General features: G+C 38.1%; 2 protein-coding genes across 8 annotated transcripts in view; one reads left to right on the top strand and one right to left on the bottom strand.

Moving 5' to 3' along the window:
• Positions 1–19,452, top strand: part of LOC135102268 (meiotic nuclear division protein 1 homolog) — a 45,901-nt gene that overhangs the window by 3,686 nt on the left and 22,763 nt on the right. For 2 of the 6 annotated variants that reach the window (XM_064007218.1, XM_064007216.1), the window contains 5 exons: positions 403–550; positions 1,203–1,345; positions 2,027–2,163; positions 2,575–2,680; positions 3,190–3,336. In XM_064007218.1, the coding sequence (XP_063863288.1) occupies positions 1,256–1,345; positions 2,027–2,163; positions 2,575–2,680; positions 3,190–3,336 (480 nt within the window). In that variant the 5' untranslated portion in view covers positions 403–550; positions 1,203–1,255. Of the gene's footprint in view, positions 1–402; positions 555–1,202; positions 1,346–2,026; positions 2,164–2,574; positions 2,681–3,189; positions 3,337–11,364; positions 12,809–19,452 lie in introns of those variants that run through there. The other 4 variants (XM_064007222.1, XM_064007219.1, XM_064007220.1 and 1 more) reach the window with 4 other exon arrangements.
• LOC135102269 (uncharacterized) overlaps positions 13,891–19,452 on the bottom strand; it is a 6,007-nt gene continuing 445 nt past the window's right edge. Inside the window, exons 2-5 of one of the 2 annotated variants that reach the window (XM_064007223.1) lie at positions 19,402–19,452; positions 17,631–18,019; positions 17,251–17,291; positions 13,891–14,727 (exon numbers count right to left, since the gene is read on the bottom strand). The exon at positions 19,402–19,452 is cut by the window's right edge and continues 102 nt beyond it. In XM_064007223.1, coding sequence (XP_063863293.1) covers positions 14,552–14,727; positions 17,251–17,291; positions 17,631–18,019; positions 19,402–19,452 — 657 coding nt within the window. In that variant the 3' untranslated portion in view covers positions 13,891–14,551. The remainder of the gene's footprint in view (positions 14,728–17,250; positions 17,292–17,630; positions 18,020–19,401) is intronic. The other variant, XM_064007224.1, reaches the window with a different exon arrangement.

Genomic DNA, 19,452 nt, shown 5'->3' with positions numbered 1-19,452 from the left:
AATTCAACCTTTCGATGAAAATCCTTGTCAGTCAGAATTCAATGGTACATGTCTGCCTTTCACACTAAAAAAAAAAAAAAAGAAATCCAGCAACACCAGTATTAAAAAAAAAAGGCATCTTGCTGCAATCCACTCTGGTATACATACCTGTTTCCCTGATATCTGTATTTCAGAATAATATAATATATTGTTATGTATGTGCCCTTCTGTGTGTGTGTGTGTGTGTGGGTGAACAGCAGAACAGCGGGGAGTTGGCAGGAAGAGTGGCGTGGCCTATTCTTGAAAGTGCCTTCTCACCCAGCTGGGGAACTGTGTACCAGGACAGTGAGCTTGTGGCCTTGCTATGCATGCAAGAGATAGCCAGGTACTGTAACTGTGTTTCTGTTGTTGTGAATAAACCAGTGTGTCGTGAGACCTGATGCCCCCCCTCCCGTGTGTTGGCAATTGCTGTAAGAGACCTCCTCCAGGCTGGACAGGAGGTTTCCCTTGTGAGCAGGCTGCAGGGACCCAGTGAAAATCCTTTCCCCAGGCCTCTGTGTGGCTTGTGAAGGTAGGTGTGTAATGAGTGGTTTCTCTCCCCTTCTCCCTGGTCTTCTATGGCCACAGCTGGGGGTGGTGCAGTGTGAAGTTCGACTAGGAGCTGTGTGTAAGTGAGGTGTGGGGAGATAAAAGATGGCTTTTGTAACAATATCCTTGCTGAGTTTGCTTTTCGTTATACCCTGTCTTCATGATGACCAATTTGGATTCAGGCCTGGTAGATCAGGTGACTACATGAGTTCATTATTTAATGTTGATCTTATTTGGTTTCTCAAAGGCCTTTGACATAGTGTACCATTATATCCTTCTTGCATAGATTAAAGAATGTTTGGTGAATTTGAATAAGAGAGTGATGGTCAACATCCATTTCAGTCAGCTGAGTTGCCTTGAGTAGGGTCCCTCAAGGCTCTGTTTAGGGTCTCTTCTTTTCTCTTCATATGTCAATTTAAACAAGAAAGAAACTATAAAAATATTTTAAAGAAAGAAGAGGAGGAAGTAACTAAAAAAAAAAAGAGGGAGGGGAGAAGAAGGAGGGAGAGTTCAGCACTTCTTAGCCAGGAAAAAGATTGTAGAAAATAAAGAAGAGAAAGAGAATGGGAACAAATATGCATGAGTTTCAGGATATGCTATATTTTATGGCAGTATATACTATATTTATCCATCAGATACTGGAGGAAACTTGCTTGAGGGAAAGTAACTTAAAGGAAAGAGGAAAAGCATGTCTCGACGGAAAGGACTCAGTCATGAAGAAAAGAGGCAGAAGATTATGGAACTATTCTATGAGAAGAAAGATTTTTTCCAATTGAAGGTATGTACATAACTACTTTTCTTTGTGATATATTTTGTTAGAATTCCATTATTCCCCATTTGACAAGAATATTTCAATTTTCCTCCATTGATCCAGCATTGACTGTGAGAAATTAGCACCAGCATATGAAAGAGGAAAGGACCCAAAATTTTAGGCCTGTGGGATTCTACTTTCAATCTTGTGTTAGTACATTTACCTGTAGTAGAATGGGTGAAAAGGAACATGCTGAGATGATGCGGCCATGTTGAGGGGTTGAAGACTGTAGGATTTGTAAAGAAAGTGTATGTGAATGAAGTAGAGAGAAGGCCACTCAGGAGATGGATACATAGGATAAAGGAGTACATGAGTGAAATGTGTTAATACAGGCCAACTACTTGGACAAGCAAGAAGAGAATGTCTGGATAGGATGAGGTGGAGGATCTTCTTCTGTGTTGATCTCATTTGGGAACTTCTAGAGACAGCAAGGTGTTAGGGATAAATATAGCCTGAGATCAAAGTTCTATAGATGGCCTTTGTGAATCCAGGGACTTGAATGCAACAGGATCATATACACTCATACACTCTGCTCCATATACGCTACAAATTTCCTTTATCTATATTTGTCTCAGTGACTTACATATTTCACTTGTGATGTGAATGTGTTAGAGCAGATATCATAACTTATTCAATCTCTGCCTTCAGGAGCTGGAGAAAATAGGACCCAAAGAGAAGGGTGTTATTTCTCAGGCCATAAAGGATGTGGTTCAGTCTCTTGTGGATGATGGTATGGTGGACACAGAAAAGATTGGCACATCAGTATACTTCTGGGCCTTTCCAAGGTAATTATATATTTTTTTCTAAAGCTGAACAGGTAAACTATTACTGTTAGTTGGTATTGCAAAATTAATAGTGGTGTATTTTTGGTTTTATATATGAAACCTTCTGTACTATATTATTAAGAATTATTTCTGTGTAGAATAATGTAGTGGAAGAATGTTATTTCTGTATAGAAAAATGTAGTGGAATATCAGTGTGACTGCTGTTATTATTATTATTATTATTTTTATTCATTTGTTTATTTATTTATTTATTTATTTATTTATTTATTTATTTATTTTTTTTTTTTGTAACATGCCTCACTTTGTGCTTTATAAATTTGTAAAATATTTTAATTCATAAACATTTTATATAGATATTGCACCAATATGAATTTCAAGAGCACTTACATTTTTCTTTCTTTTTTTTCCAAGCAAAGCCATAAATATTCGTAAGCGCAAGTTAGATGACATGAAATCCAAGTTCCAGGAGGTGGACAAGAAAGCAAAGATTTCTGTGATCAAAGTGGAACAAGCAAAGGTAATGCTAATTATAATTAGTCTGGCCAGCCACCTGTTTCTTTTACAAGTAGTATGTTTAATAATTCCATATCTTTTGTGTTAGTTAAATTCTTTACAGACACTGTGGACAGCGAATTCATGGTTGTTAAAGAAAGAAGCATTAGGAAATCTTGGCTAAGACTACAAAGGGGGGAAAAATTTTTGTCTTAAAGTCAAATTCTTATTGACATCATTACCTCTTTCATACATATGGACACACCGATTCACTTTTGTGCTGTAACTCATGTTAAATTAACAAATGGGGTGGAATATTTTCCTGTAAATAGTCAAACTTGTATTTAAGTGGGGAAGTAACATAAATGAATGGTTATCTTTTTGAGTAGAGGTGTGGCAAGAATGTATGACATGCCATTAATTCTTGTTTCTTGTAGTCTCCCTTTTCTTCATGTATGTAAAATTTCTGTAATTATGGGGAAAGTTTTCTTTTTCATAACCATGTTCAATTCCTAAGCTAATGTTCTCTTGAAGGTTGGGCGTGAGGAAAATGTGGCCCGAACAGAAGCACTGGCGTCACTGAAGGAACTACAGGAGACACAGAACAAGCTACAGTTAGAGATCCAGAAATACCGTGACAGTGACCCAGAGGTCCTTGCCCAGATAAAGGAGAACACTCAGGTAAGGAAGAGCGATAGCCTTTTTTTTTTTTCTCCAGCATGAGCTTTTCATTGATCATAACTCAGCACACTTCAGCTTGACATTAGTTCATCCACGCTGCACATTGTTACGTAACTCACTTCTTGTAGTCGTATTACTCTTATTTTTTTCATATGTGCAGAGTGAGTCTGAAAAGAAGCAAAACATTTAAATAATGTGCAAAAGAGATGGTGGTATGTGCTTGTGATGGGAGTGCTGTAAAGAGATGACCTTCAGTTTTACTTTGATGCCATGTTTGGTATAAATTTGGTATATAACATGAGTTACATGTGCTAGAATGAGTCTGTATGAAGTGCATTTTACAGTTTGATGTAAACTGAATACTGAAGGATCTTGAATAGCAAGAGGATTGTGAGGAGCACTGACCTGCACCCAGTGTCATAAATAGCACTGTTTTTTATTTTATTTCTTACATTTTTTCTTTCTTTCTTTCTTTCTTTCATTCTTTATCTTTTGTCAAAAGAAATTATCCCAAATATTGGTGGCCTTTCACATCATAAGCTGGCAGTGGTTGATGTTGGAAAGTGCATGTTGTAACCTGAGAAACAAACTTGACTGCCCATAAAGTTTTCAGGAAAGCAGGCATTGCAAAAATACATGCCATACAATATTATCTGAAGAGTGAAGATGTTTTGTGTTGCCACAAAATTTGTCATGTCTGGTGACACAAGAGTAAGAAACCTTGTCATTGTTAGCAAAGCACAGTTTGATTGTTTGCTGATTAGGAATTCTGAAAATGCTGAAAAATGTCATAATGTGATGAAATATGATTGTGTAGTTATGATGATGAAATGAGAGGCAGGTGTCACATGAAGTTGGAACATTATCATTGAAAAAAAAAAGGGGGGGGAGGGAGAGTCCCTAGAATGGGAAGGTGATAATGATAATCTTTTCTTGAGTGTATGTATATTATTTATCATTTGTTTAAGCTAAAAGGAAAGATAATAAGATGCTGGATTTGTTAGTTCTGTGGATTGAAGATGAAATAGTAGGAGGAATCTTGAGTTTGTTGTGGTGAGTAGAGGCAAGTCAGGTGTTGAGTGAGGAAGAACAAGAGGAGGAGTAACCTTGGTAGTGAAATGCAGCAGGGAGCAATAAAATGGAATGTGGTGAAAGTTAATTTTGGACAAAACTGTGGTTCTTTGCAGGTGCAGATGTTTTTTAGTAGTGAATCGGATGAACAGGACGTATTTTCTTGAATGATTTATATGCAAGAAGTTTTCTTCATTATTAGATACCATGTAATAGTAGGAGGCAGTAGGCACCTACCAGGCTTCCAGTGAGGTCTAAAGCACTGGATCAGGGGGTGCTGTGAACTTATCATTAAACTCACCTGTGACCTCACTGAACATTTCCCCTTGTGTCTCACAACACAAGGGGACAGTCACAGCCTGCCCTTTAACGACAACTCTCTTCCTTCACACAAAACTAGAGGCACCTAATTACACTCACACCCTTCACTCAAAATTAAAAATTATCATGGCAACTCCTACACCAGCCTCTGAGTCCCCACCTGGGGAGGGGACCACAAATGTCCCCAGGTTGGACTGCTCTTCTGGTATCGACCCTAAGTGTCTTGACACCTGCCTCAACTTTTTCTTCATTAACTTCTGTATCATTCACAGTCTTAGATCTAATTTTCAATCTGTAGAACACCATCTCTCCTCTACTAAACCTCATCTTATTTTCTTTACTGAAACTCAGGTGTCTGAGGTAACTGATGGGTCAGTAGCTCCTTTTCTGTTCCTTCCTACTTTCTCTATCCTCATTTTCAATCCAAAGTCAGATGTTGCATTTATGTGTGCAATGACTTGACCTGCTCTTGTGCCCATGCTCTTTGAGTTTTCTACCATCTGGTTACAACTACAGAGTTATTTTAAAAACTAAATTTACCTGTGCTGTATACTTCTCACTTTACTCCTTTGACCATAAGAAATTCTTTGACTACTTAACTTCCAAAGTGGAGCACATTCTGACTCTCTTTCCTTTTGCAGAGATCTCCATTCTTGGAGACTTCAGTGTTCACCACCAGCTTTGGCTTTCCTCTCCCTTCACTGACCATCCTGGTGAACTAGCCTTTAACTTTGCTATCATCCATGACCTAGAGGAATTGGTGCAACACCCTACTCGTATTCCTGACTGTCTTTAAGATACACCATCTTGGAGATACACCCATCATTCTTGACCTTTTCCTAACATCTAATCCTTCTGCTTATGCTGCTACCCTCTTTTCTCCATTGTGCTCCTCTGATCACAATCTCATATCTGTATCTTGTCCTATCACTCCAATCTCTCTTCAGGATCCCCCTAAGAATAGGTGCCTTTGGCATTTTGCCTCTGCTAGTTGGGGGGATCTGGAGAGGTATTTTGCTGATTTTCCTTGGAATGACTACTGCTTCCATGACAGAGACTCCATCTTTGTTTGCCAAGCGCATAACAGAGGTGATAGTATCTGGCATGGAGGCATACATTCCTCACTTTTTTTTTTTTTTTTTACCTAAACCTTTCAAACCTTGGTTTAATACTGCCTGTTCTTGTGCTATACATGATAGAAAGGTGGCCCACAAAAGGTATTTCAGCCTTCCATCACCAGAATCAAATGCACTTTATATTTTTGTCCAGAACCATGCCAAGTCTGTTCTCAAACTAGCCAAAAACTCCTTCATTAATAGAAAGTGTCAAAATCTTTCAAGATCTAACTCTCCTTGTGACTTCTGGCATCTGGCCAAAAACATCCTCAATAACTGCTTTTTCTTCTTGCCCTCCTTTATTTTAACCAGATGACACCACTGTTATCACATCTATTTCTAGAGCTGAACTCTGCTCAGACCTTTGCTAAAAATCCTACCTTGGATGATTCAGGGCTTGTTCCTCCCTCTCCTCCATCCTCTGACTATTTCCTGCTACCTATTAAAATTCTTCGTAATGATGTTTTCCATGCCCTTGTTGGCCTAAATCCTTGGAAGGCTTATGGACCTGATGGGGTCCCTCCTATTGTTCTCCAAAACTGCACTTCTGTGCTTGCACCTTGCCTAGTCAAACTCTTTCAACTCTGTCTGTCAACATCTACCTTTCCTTCTTACTGAAAGTTTACCTACTTTCAGCCTGTTCCTAAAAAGGATGACTGTTCTAATCCTTCAAACTACCGTCCTCCTATCTAAAGTTTTTGAATCTGTTCTCAACAGGAAGATTCTTAAACATGTATCACTTCACAACCTTCTATCTGATTGCCAGTATGGGTTCTGTCAAGGCTGCTCTTCTGGTGATCTGGCCAACCGAGTGTTGGCCATCCTCTTTTAGAGATTTTGGTGAAACTTTTGCTGTTGTCTTAAACATATCAAAAGTTTTTGATAGTGTCTGGCACAGTGTCTGGCACAAATGTTTGATTTCCAAACTACCCTCCTACAGCTTCTATCCTTCTCTCTGTAACTTCATCTCAAGTTTCCTTTCTGACCATTCTATTGCTGCTGTGGTAGATGGTCACTGTTCTCCTAAATCTATTAACAGTTGTGTTCTTCAGGGTTCTGTCCTGTCACCCACTCTTCCTTTTATTCATCAATGATCTTTTAAACCAAACTTCTTGTCCTATCCACTCCTACGGTGATGATACCACTGCACTTTTCCATGTCTTTTCACAGATGCTCAACCCTTTAGGAAGTAAACAGTTCACGCAGGGAAGCCACAGAACGCCTGACATGATCTCTCTAAAAATTCTGATTGGTGCAGAACAAACTTGGTATTGTTCAATGTCTCAAAAGCTCAATTCCTCCATCTATCAACTCGACACAACCTTCCAGACAACTATCCCCTCTTCTTTAATGACACTCAACTGTCTCCCTCTTTTACACTGAATATCCTTGGTCTGTCCTTTTCTTATAATCTAAACTGGAAAGTTCACATTTCATCTCTAGCTAAAACAGTTTCAGTGAAGTTAGGCATTCTAAGATGTCTCTGCCAGTTTTTCTCACTCCCCTAGTTGCTGATTCTGTATATATATATATATATATATATATATATATATATATATATATATATATATATATATATATATATATATATATATATATATATATATATATATATATAAGAAAAATTAAATGAGTGTCAAATCACTATTCTGTAATCCTAAAGTGATATTCTGCTTTCAAGTGTGAATGCTGCTCAGAACATCTTGTTCACCACATTGCTTCATTGTTGTGAGCCTGCCCAACATTTTAAGGATGTTGCTAATTTTCAGAGCTTCATGCAGGATTTAATGTTTGCTTTGTACTAAAGTCTGAGGTTCAGACATTTTATATATATATATATATATATATATATATATATATATATATATATATATATATATATATATATATATATATATATATATATATATATATATATATATATATATATATATATATATATATATATATATATATATATATATATATATATAGAAGGAGGAGGCAGTAGACAGCTGCCGAAACGATAATTACTCCCAGTGAGGTCTAAAGCACTGTTCAGGGGGTGCTGTGAACTTATCATTAAACCCAGCTGTGACCTCACTGAACGTTTCCCTTTGTCTCACAACACAAGGGGGCAATCACAGCCTGCCCTCTAAAGACAACTCTCTTCCTCCACACAAACTTACAAGCACCTAATAACACACACACCTTTCACTCAAAAATTTTTAAATCATCATGGCGACTCCTACACCAGCCTCGGAGTCCCCATCTGGGGAGGGGACCATAAATGTCCCCAGGTCGGACTGTCTTTCTGTCGACGATCCTAAGTGTCTTGACACCCCCCTCAACTTTTTCTTCATTAACTTCTGCAACATTCGCGGTCTAAGATCTAATTTTCAATCTGTAGAACACCACCTCTCCTCTTCTAAACCTCATCTTCTTTTCCTCACCGAAACTCAGGTGTCTGAGGCAACTGACAGTAGCCCCTTTTCTGTTCCCTCCTACTTTCTCTATCCTCATTTTTGATCCAAAGCTGGATGCTGCGTTTATGTGCGCAATGACTTAACCTGCTCTCGTGCCCACGCTCTTGAATCTTCCGAGTTTTCCACCATCTGGCTACGACTACAGAGTCACTCTCATACTAAATTTATCTGTGCTGTATACCTCTCACCTAACTCCTCTGACTATAAGAAATTCTTTGACTACTTAACTTCCAAAGTGGAGCACATTCTGACCCTCTTCCCTTTTGCAGAGATCTCCATTCTTGGAGACTTCAATGTTCACCACCAGCTTTGGCTTTCCTCTCCCTTCACTGTCCATCCTGGTGGACTAGCCTACAACTTTGCTATCCTCCATGACCTAGAGCAATTGGTGCAACACCCTACTCATATTCCAACATTCTTGACCTTTTCCTGACCTCTAATCCTGCTTATGCTTTCACCCTTTCTTCTCCGTTGGGCTCCTCCGATCACAATCTCATATCTTTATCTTGTCCTATCACTCCAATCCCTCAGGATCCCCCTAAGCGAAGGTGCCTCTGGCGTTTTGCCTCTGCTAGTTGGGGGGACCTGAGGAGGTATTTTGCTGATTTTCCTTGGAATGACTACTGCTTCCGTGTCAGAGACCCGTCTTTGTGTGCTGAGCGCATAACAGAGGTGATAGTGTCTGGCATGGAGGCATACATTCCTCACTCTTTTTCTTGTCCTAAACCTTCTAAACCTTGGTTTAACACAGCTTGTTCTTGTGCTTTACATGATAGAGAGGTGGCCCACAAAAGGTACTTAAGCCTTCCATCACCAGAATCTCATGCACTTTATATTTCTGCCCGGAATCATGCCAAGTCTGTTCTCCAACTAGCCAAAAACTCCTTCATTAACAGAAAATGTCAAAACCTTTCAAGATCTAACTCCCCTCGTGATTTCTGGGATCTAGCCAAAAATATCTCCAATAAATTTGCTTCTTCTTCTTTCCCTCCTCTATTTCAACCAGATGGCACCACTGCTATCACATCTATTTCTAAAGCTGAACTCTTTGCTCAAACCTTTGCTAAAAACTCTACCTTGGATGATTCTGGGCTTGTTCCTCCCTCTCCTCCACCCTCTGACTACTTCATGCCACCTATTAAAATTCTTCGCAATGATGTTTTCCATGCCCTCGTTGGCCTAAACCCTCGGAAGGCTTATGGACCTGATGGGGTCCCTCCTATTGTTCTCCGAAACTGTGCCTCCGTGCTTGCACCTTGCCTAGTCAAACTCTTTCAGCTCTGTCTGTCAACATCTACCTTTCCTTCTTGCTGGAAGTTTGCCTACATTCAACCTGTTCCTAAAAAGGGTGACTGTTCTAATCCCTCAAACTACCGTCCTATTGCTTTAATTTCCTGCCTATCTAAAGTTTTTGAATCTATCCTCAACAGGAAGATTCTTAAACATCTACCACTTCACAACCTTCTATCTGATCGCCAGTATGGGTTCCGTCAAGGCCGCTCTACTGGTGATCTTCTGGCTTTCCTTACTGAATCTTGGTCATCCTCTTTTAAAGATTTTGGTGAAACTTTTGCTGTTGCCTTGGACATATCAAAAGCTTTTGATAGAGTCTGGCACAAAGCTTTGATTTCCAAACTACCCTCCTACGGTTTCTATCCTTCTCTCTGTAACTTCATCTCAAGTTTCCTTTCTGACCGTTCTATTGCTGCTGTGGTAGACGGTCACTGTTCTTCTCCTAAATCTATTAACAGTGGTGTTCCTCAGGGTTCTGTCCTGTCACCCACTCTCTTCTTATTATTCATTAATGATCTTCTAAACCAAACTTCTTGTCCTATCCACTCCTACGCTGATGATACCACCCTGCACTTTTCCACGTCTTTTCATAGACGTCCAACCCTTCAGGAGGTAAACATATCACGCAGGGAAGCCACAGAACGCCTGACTTCTGATCTTTCTAAAATTTCTGATTGGGGCAGAGCAAACTTGGTATTGTTCAATGCCTCAAAAACTCAATTCCTCCATCTATCAACTCGACACAACCTTCCAGACAACTATCCCCTCTTCTTCAATGACACTCAACTGTCCCCCTCTTCTACGCTGAACATCCTTGGTCTGTCCTTTACTTATAATCTGAACTGGAAACTTCACATCTCATCTCTAGCTAAAACAGCTTCTATGAAGTTAGGTGTTCTGAGACGTCTCCGCCAGTTTTTCTCACCCCCCCAGCTGCTAACTCTGTACAAGGGCCTTATCCGTCCTTGTATGGAGTATGCTTCACATGTCTGGGGGGGTTCCACTCATACTGCTCTTCTAGACAGGGTGGAATCAAAAGCTTTTCGTCTCATCAACTCCTCTCCTCTGACTGTCTTCAGCCTCTCTCTCACCACCGCAATGTTGCATATCTAGCTGTCTTCTACCGCTATTTTCATGCTAATTGCTTTTCTGATCTTGCTAACTGCATGCCTCCCCTCCTTCCGCGGCCTCGCTGCACAAGACTTTCTTCTTTCTCTCACCCCTATTCTGTCCACCTCTCTAACACAAGAATTAACCAGTATTCTCAATCCTTCATCCCTTTCTCTGGTAAACTCTGGAACTCCCTGCCTGCTTCTGTATTTCCACCTTCATATGACTTGAATTCTTTCAAGAGGGAGGTTTCAAGACACTTATCCATCAATTTTTGACCACTGCTTTGACCCTTTTATGGGACTGGCATTTCAGTGGGCATTTTTTTTATTGGATTTTTGTTGCCCTTGGCCAGTGCCCTCCCTACATAAAAAAAAAAATAAATAAATAAATAAAATAAAAAAAAAAAAAAAAAAATATATATATATATATATATATATATATATATATATATATATATATATATATATATATATATATATATATATATATATATATATATATATTATTATTATTATTATTATTATTATTATTATTATTATTATTATTATTAAAGTCATGTAACTATCTACTTTAACTCAGGTGCATAATAACAAGTAGATTCATGTATGATAAGGAGTACATGTCTAATATTAAAAATTTGTACCACCTAGGTGGCTCAGGCTGCTGTCAACCGCTGGACAGATAATATTTTTAACATCAAAAGTTGGTGCAAGAATAAGTTTCATATAGAAGAAGAAATGTTGAACAAGCAGTTCAACATACCTGAGGAACTGGATTACATATAGGTGTGTCCTGCAGGCTGTCACTGATACTTGAACCAGTTAAACTTTGACATTATAATACAATACATACTGATTTATTCAAGGACTACTTCTTTGTTCATTTTGCAGTTCATATTTGATTGTGATCTCAGATACTTCATCAATGGCTGCCTGCCATTTGATAATATTTCAGTGATCTAACTTTAGTTAACACAGACTTCCACTATTATCTTTGTGGACTGTAAATGCTGTCTCCAGTAACTAAAACATTAAAACATACCCATACCTTAGGTACAAAATGACTTAACACAGTTTAGGGATGTCTGGAAGATCCAGGAAATGAGGATGGATGGCCTGTGTTAGATTTGTCAACCATTTACCAAGTACTGTATGGCTAGTGGAGTTAAAAGGTGTGGAAAAGTATCATTACTATTCCAAACAGAAGAGCGTACTTCTCTTCTTTGTGATCACATTTAGAAAATTCAGTATCTTAATTATTTGTTAGAGTTGGCATGGAGAGATTCACTTCTTGTGTAACTAGATATCACTTTGTTGTCCTCACATACTGCTTTATCATTATGGATAGTAAACAACCACCGTGCAACCATTAGGTAATGTATTGCCATTACTTTTAAAGATTGTGATAACTTCCCATTTGGATGAAAAACAAGTCAGGAAGTAGGAAGACATTAGTAAATAACAAGCCATTTGTCACCTACCTGATGCTGAAAGTTCTTTTAGTCCTCATTCTCAATGCTAGGAAATTTTATTTTATTATTAGTATTTTTCTTAAGGAGAATGTCACTATAGAAATTTTTTTTTTGTCCATGAGTGATAAACAAAATTTGATGTATATTAATTCCATAAATCTCTGTGTCAGTCCAAAGCTTAACCGCCAGGTGCATTTTATCTTGAGAATTCATTTGAATGGATACTCTTTTTTTTATTTTTTTGTGTGGGGGGAAGTATATGATGTATTGTGCAGGCACATGATTTGTGGTGTACCTAATGTACAGATGGCTCCCTACTTGAAGCAGCGTTCCTACCCTTATTGTTAGGTAAAGAAACATGTCAGCTCAAGGGATTTTAAGTAGGTAAATATCATTGACCTAAAGTCATGACATGTAAATTAAGCCACACTTACTTTCTTGACTCTACTCCATTTACGCCTTCATATCCCCACTCCTTCCATGTCTCTACATTTCTCATACCCCCATCCCTATCTCCTCCATCTAAGCTGCTGCCCCTCCCCATATATTCTCTCTCTCTCTCTCTCTCTCTCTCTCTCTCTCTCTCTCTCTCTCTCTCTCTCTCTCTCTCTCTCTCTCTCTCTCTCTCTCTCTCTCTCTCTCTCTCTCTCTCTCTCTCTCTCTCTCTCTCTCTCTCTCTCTCTCTCTCTCTCTCTCTCTCTCTCTCTCTCTCTCTCTCTCTCTCTTCTCTCTCTCTCTCTCTCTCTCTCTCTCTCTCTCTCTCTCTCTCTCTCTCTCTCTCTCTCTCTCTCTCTCTCTCTAAACACACACACACACACACACACACAGCAGTATGTACTATGTTTATTCATCAGATACTGGAGGAAACTTGTTTGAGGGGAAGTAACTTAAAGGAGAGAGGAAAGGCATGGGGAGTGGGATGGGAAGGGGAATGTGGAGGAAGAGATGAAGAAGGCAGGCCCAAGTTACATGTCAAAGCAACATGACATGTTGCTTTTGTTAGAAATGTAGGTAGGAAAGCTGGTTCGTCAAATAGAGAGGTGTCTGTACATTGAGCATGGGTTTTGTGCAAGTACTTACTGCTATAAGATATGTTTTTCACATCATATTGAAATATAATTTTTGTGGCCACAGTGCATTGAGATTACAATATAAATGAAGTTACATATAGATCAGAAATTAATTTCTGTTAGATACTATCCAAATACTAGGCTGAGATTTCTCCTAAAGAGGAGCCAAGACAGCTGTCATGTTTTGTCACAGTGTGGGAATAAATGTACAGAAGAAATCTAGATTCCCTTCAATTTATCCCCTTTATTTGCCTTTTATGAGGTGCAGGAAATATGCACATTATTCTCTCAACCAGACTGTGAAGTGTGTGCATGGTGTAATAATACAGCACTCTGCATGTGTATCATTGCTCATACATTGCATATACGAGGTGTGTTCTAAAACCATGCCTTTACATATGTATCATGTAAGAGGTGTGTTAAAGATCTTAAGTGTTAAAGAGGTGTGACAAAGCATCCCACGAGGGTTAAAGAAAATGGTTAATATCTTCTTTAAGACAACTGCACCTCTTTTGCTTAGTTGTACCTGTACACCCATGACTTCTCACCCGTGATAATGGTGTTCCAGAAGTTGGGATCACCTTTTGGGCAGTCCATCATGTTCTGCAACACTCTGGAAAATTTGATTCTGCAAACAGGGATGGAGTATCCATATTCATTATTCATATTCAAATGCATTTGAACACATTATTTGGATGGAATTGTATTTGTATTCATTTAAATTTTATTGAAGTATTCTCATTTATATTCTTCCCTCCATAGCTAGCACATAAGCAACTCATTTTTTGTGACTGCAATAATTTGTAAACATTAAATCCAATAAAGTCTTCAGGGTTGACAGGCCTAAGGTGTGCATGTCATGTGCCTCCACAAGCTTCTTCACCTAGTGATGGCTGTCCTTGTTTTGCATTTGTTCACAATGGTTGCCTAACCAAGAGCCTGTCTTTGTCAGTCTTTTGTCTGCATATGCAAAATTTTCTGCAATTGGAAACTTTACTATCAAGTTTCATGATGTCAAAGTGCAGTCCTGTGCTATCTCTTGAGAAATATTGTTGTGCACATCCTTTGGTGGGATAATATGGAAATAAATGACTGATTTTTTTCTCCCTTTTTATTGCTTGCTACCATCTTTGTGTTGAAAACATGCTGTTTTTTAATTTTCTCTATTTAGCATCATTATTATCATTACATCATATTTCTTTTATTATTTTGGCTTTTCAATCAACTATTAGTACTCATCACTGATCACTATATAAACAACCAATCCAAGTTTCATGTATGAGAGTAGATGGTCCATTATGGCACTAATGGAGGAGCATTAAAACTAGTACATGTTTGTAATGGTGGTGATATTGTTGGTGTAGTACAAAAGTATTCAATGGTGAGGGTTGGGTTTTCTTCAATGATGGTCCCGGTGTATGCAATGGAGGTAGAGGTGACAGTTATCAATGTCAGGAGCCTTGCATTTACACCTGCATGAAGAATAAAGGGCAGTAAATAGAAACTACTTAATGCATGCCAAGATAGGATTTCAGTGGTAGCACTTGCAGTTAGGTCAAGATGCTTAAAGATCCAGACCTTGAAGATCTCTTATCTGTCAAATACTAATTGACTTGACTGCTAGTGGGGAAAAAAAAAATCCTTAGATTCAGATTTCTGGCTTCTTTGTATGTATATTTGGTGTTTACATTGTATAATGTGCTGTTATTTTTGCACCCCTCTGGAAGGAAACATTTAGACTAATTTACAAAGTTGCAATTCTATTACACAAGTGTGATAGGGGAAAAAAAGAAAAAAAAAAAAGCTATGGCAAATGCCATTTCCATGAGCACTGAAAATCCAGTAGATTTTATTAATTTTATTTATTTATCTATTTATTTTCAATGTATAAGGGAGATGGGCTAAGGATGAAAAAATTGGTGAAAAAAAGGTTGATCATTATTATTTCCGAAAAGGAAGTGGGTAGAAGTGTGAGCTGAAAAGGAAGTGGGTAGAAGTGTGAGCTAGGCCAAACTATTTTCTGAGTTGTCTTGATACTCCTATTATGAAATAGTTCAAGCTGTATATAAGGAAAAATACATAAGTAGGAAGAGAAAGAATAGGGATAAGAAAACTATAAAATCTTGTGTAATGAAATGGAGTGGGAGGAGGCATGCATTAGCAAGTACAAAAGAGCAGTAAACATGGAAATAAAGGTAGAATATGAATATGAATATGAATATAAATATGAAAGAGATAAACCATTATGATGGTTAGTGAGAGTCAAAACTGTCTGTTAGAGAACAGTCAATGAGATGAGAAGCTTTTGATTCTACCCTCATTTGAATGGCATAATGAATGAACCTCCCTATATATGGGAGCAATGCACCATACATGGATGGATAAGGCCCCTGTAGAGAGTAAGCAATTGGGAAGGGGAAAAGTATTGTCAGAAGCAACACAGAACACTTTGCTTGAAGTCTTGAACACCTAGCTTCATTGAAGATGTTTTAGCAAGAGAAGTGAAATCTCTAGTTGAGATTTTTTATGAAAGACACTCCATGTATGTTTAGTGTAGAGTTGGAGAATAGTTGAGTGTCACTGAAGAAGAGGGGATAATTGTCTTGGGTAAAGCAGATAGATGAAGGAGTTGAGTTTTTGAAGCGTCAAACAACAAATGGTTTGCCCTGCCCCATTCTGAAAGACCAGAAGTTAAGTGTTCTGTGACTTATTTACATGAATTGTTTAATTTGTGCTTGTTTGTGAGTTAAGCTTCTGGCAAATCAAGCTGAGAAATGCAGGGTATTGTGATTCACCCTCATTAGCTCCGGACCAAGGTAGAGTCATGAGTATGGGAATGGATAGGACAATAAGTGACTAGAAAGATCAGTATCATGAATAATAGAAATTGGGTGGATGATAAGCTAGAGTCCTATGGAACACCATTGTTGATGGGTAGATAGGACAGTGGCCATCTACCATTGTGATGATAGACTGCCCAGAAAGAAAATTAGAGATGGATAGGAACTGTATGAGGGAAACTTAAAAATTATGGATTTATGCCATTGTCAAAAGGTTTTGATATATTTAATGCCATAGGAAAAGTTTCCCCAAAATTTCTAAGAGAGGATGACAAATACAGTATTTGGTAAGGAGATGTTGACCATGAGGTAGTAGACCATAAAAAAAGTACTGGTAGAAGCAAAGAAAAATTAAGAGGCAGTCCAGGTGTTTCAGAACCTGTCTCATGATGACCATCATGATTAAAACAAAGACAAAACCCACTTCCTCAAACTCTCCATGGTACATGTTTAGGTTGATTTACTTCTTCAGTTTATCAGCAAAGAAAAAAAGATAGCATTGAGTCATTGTTAACTTTGCAAATGTATTTACAAATGAAATCAGTTAATGATTTTGAATTTTGATGGCTGACTGGAAAAAGTTATGGTAAATGCAGAAACATTTAAAGACAACTGTCTAAAACAGGTCAGTTTTGACCTGTAGCTCCCTGCTGCTTTTAGAGATGTAATTGCATTTGGTGCAACACATCTCTTCTTGCAATGCAGGGATGATGTTGATAATGACAGCAAGGGCATATGCAAACTCTTCATGGCATATGTCTTACAATTATAAGGAATGTTCCACATGTTTTTAGTGATAAGTGCTAGTTTGTTGACACAACACTGAACACACAAGGAAAATATTTCGTTGCAGAAAGCCGCTAGGCCAACATGAGGCAGGGTTGGGAGTTCTATGATTCTTGAAAATAACATAAATGAAGAGAGAGAGAGAGAGAGAGAGAGAGAGAGAGAGAGAGAGAGAGAGAGAGAGAGAGAGAGAGAGAGAGAGAGAGAGAGAGAGAGAGAGAGAGAGAGAGAAGGTGCATGGGTAGGTACGAATGAGACTTCTGTCATAATCATTACCTCAAGGAAATTCACAGGAACAGATATCATCATAGAGTACATAGACAAAAGGCACTATATTAATAGTAAGCACATCCAAGTAAGGTTCCTTACCTTCAAAACAGCGACGGCGTACACGATGCTCTCCCTCCTCTCTATATATCAAGAATACTTGTCAGTATTGTAATGCAGTATTGATCATGTTGATTATTATTATTATTATTATTATTATTATTATTATTATTATATTATTATTACTATTATATTATTATTATTATTATTATTATTATTATTATTATTATTATTATTATTATTATTACTGTTTGCTGCAGCTGCAGTAGCAAAGACATAAGTTATGTGTTACATTACATGAATGAAAAGTTACGCTCTCTCTCTCTCTCTCTCTCTCTCTCTCTCTCTCTCTCTCTCTCTCTCTCTCTCTCTCTCTCTCTCTCTAAAAGACCCTCGCTTCCCACATGCGAAACCAAACTCACAGAGTGACTGCTGATGCTGGGATGATAAGATCACCATTTCTTGGAGATTCCTGGGGCGAGTCAATGGCGAGGGTGTGGGTGGGAGTCTCTGCTGCCGGTGGAGTTTGTACTGCAACAATGGGTTTCACAGCAAAGTCCCGAGTGGTGTGTACCGTTTCATCAATAGACGAGTCGAGAATTTGCACTTGGGAATTCGCAGTCTCATCGTTTGTACTGGAGGAAATAAATGTCTCACCGGTGATGGTGGAAGGAGTTGCGGTGAGAATAGCAACTGTAGGTTCGATGGTTGGGGTTTCTCCCCGGCCCAAGGAGGAGCGTGCATTGCAGTAATTTACCATAAGGGCGCAGTCAGTTGTTACTGTGGTCTGAGCAGACACTGTCTCGACAACCTATGGGAATAATGTACGACGTGTTATTTGATTAATCATGAGAAGGCTTCAGCAAGAGATTAAAAGGCTAGGTTTGAAAACTGAGGAATTAACACTTCGTGTATTGCTCATGCCGTCATTTGCAATGGCGAGCAAGGAAAGGTTCAAGATTTGGTACTCAGAACTCAGTAAGCCTTGCGTGCTTACGCGCTTGATTCGGTGCTACTTTGGCTTGTTAACTATAGGGAAAAGATATCTACACCATACTTTGCTTGTTATCTACAAAGAAAAGGTCTCTATACTGTGCAAATTTTTATTTTGGAATGATATATAGCATAGAAAAATTGTAATAAAAAAAATAAAAAAATATTATATATATATATATATATATATATATATATATATATATATATATATATATATATATATATATATATATATATATATATATATATATATATATATATATATATATATATATATATATATATATATATATATATATATATATATATATATATATATTCTTTTATTCATATTCTAGCGATGAACAGCACATACAGTACATCGGCTAAAAATGTTAAATAGAGGTCAGGAGCTTTTCTCATCATCCGCCAACTGAAGTAGTCTTGATGAGATTGAAATGCTCTTTGATTGATGCCTTATATTATTTTCAATATACGAATCTTCGCATCAAGCTAGGATCTTTCAGTTCCTTGAGTATGAGCTCCGATGTTAGAATCGACGTAATATTACTGATGATTTACGGAAAAAATTATAAAGTTTGGGTTGGTTTAAATTAGAGTAAGCTGACCAGTCGTCGGAATGGATTATTGAGCCTTCAGCTCACGGTCTCTTCTTTGAACTTGGACACTAGAACAGACATTCCACTCATGCTTCAGACTCTAACCAGACATTTTCTCTCGAAACTAGGTCAAGTGTTTTCCTTTATGTTGATAAGTACAATTTTTCTTACTGTGAATCACAATATGATGTGTAGATTGCGTACAAAAGTAGATTCATAACACGTAGATCGCAATATAAAGTGTAGATCGCATACCAAAGAAGATTAATGACAAGTAGATAACAAGCCAAAGTAGCACCCTAGATTCTAGACGATCGAAACTTAAGAGGGAGGGAGGACATATTTCATTCAACAAAGGTGACACTGGAAATAGGAAGCACGTGGGCTTCTCTGTATGACGATTTTGGAAGAGTATGACATTTTGTTGTTTCATTATTATTAAGATCAGTTACGAAGAGTGAAAAAAAAAAAATCCCTGAAGGGAACACGGCAGAGAGAGAGAGAGAGAGAGAGAGAGAGAGAGAGAGAGAGAGAGAGAGAGAGAGAGAGAGAGAGAGAGAGACTTATGAAGTACAATGTAAAAAAAAAAAATACTCACGGTCACGGTGAAGGCCTGGGTGGCGAAGGCTGGTAATCCCACCACGCCTAT

This window comes from Scylla paramamosain, chromosome 7 (genome assembly GCF_035594125.1).
Source record: "Scylla paramamosain isolate STU-SP2022 chromosome 7, ASM3559412v1, whole genome shotgun sequence".
Classification (NCBI taxonomy): Eukaryota; Metazoa; Arthropoda; class Malacostraca; order Decapoda; family Portunidae; genus Scylla; species Scylla paramamosain.
The sequence above is the reverse complement of the archived record's forward strand: the minus strand, read 5'-3'. Positions and strand labels throughout refer to the sequence as shown.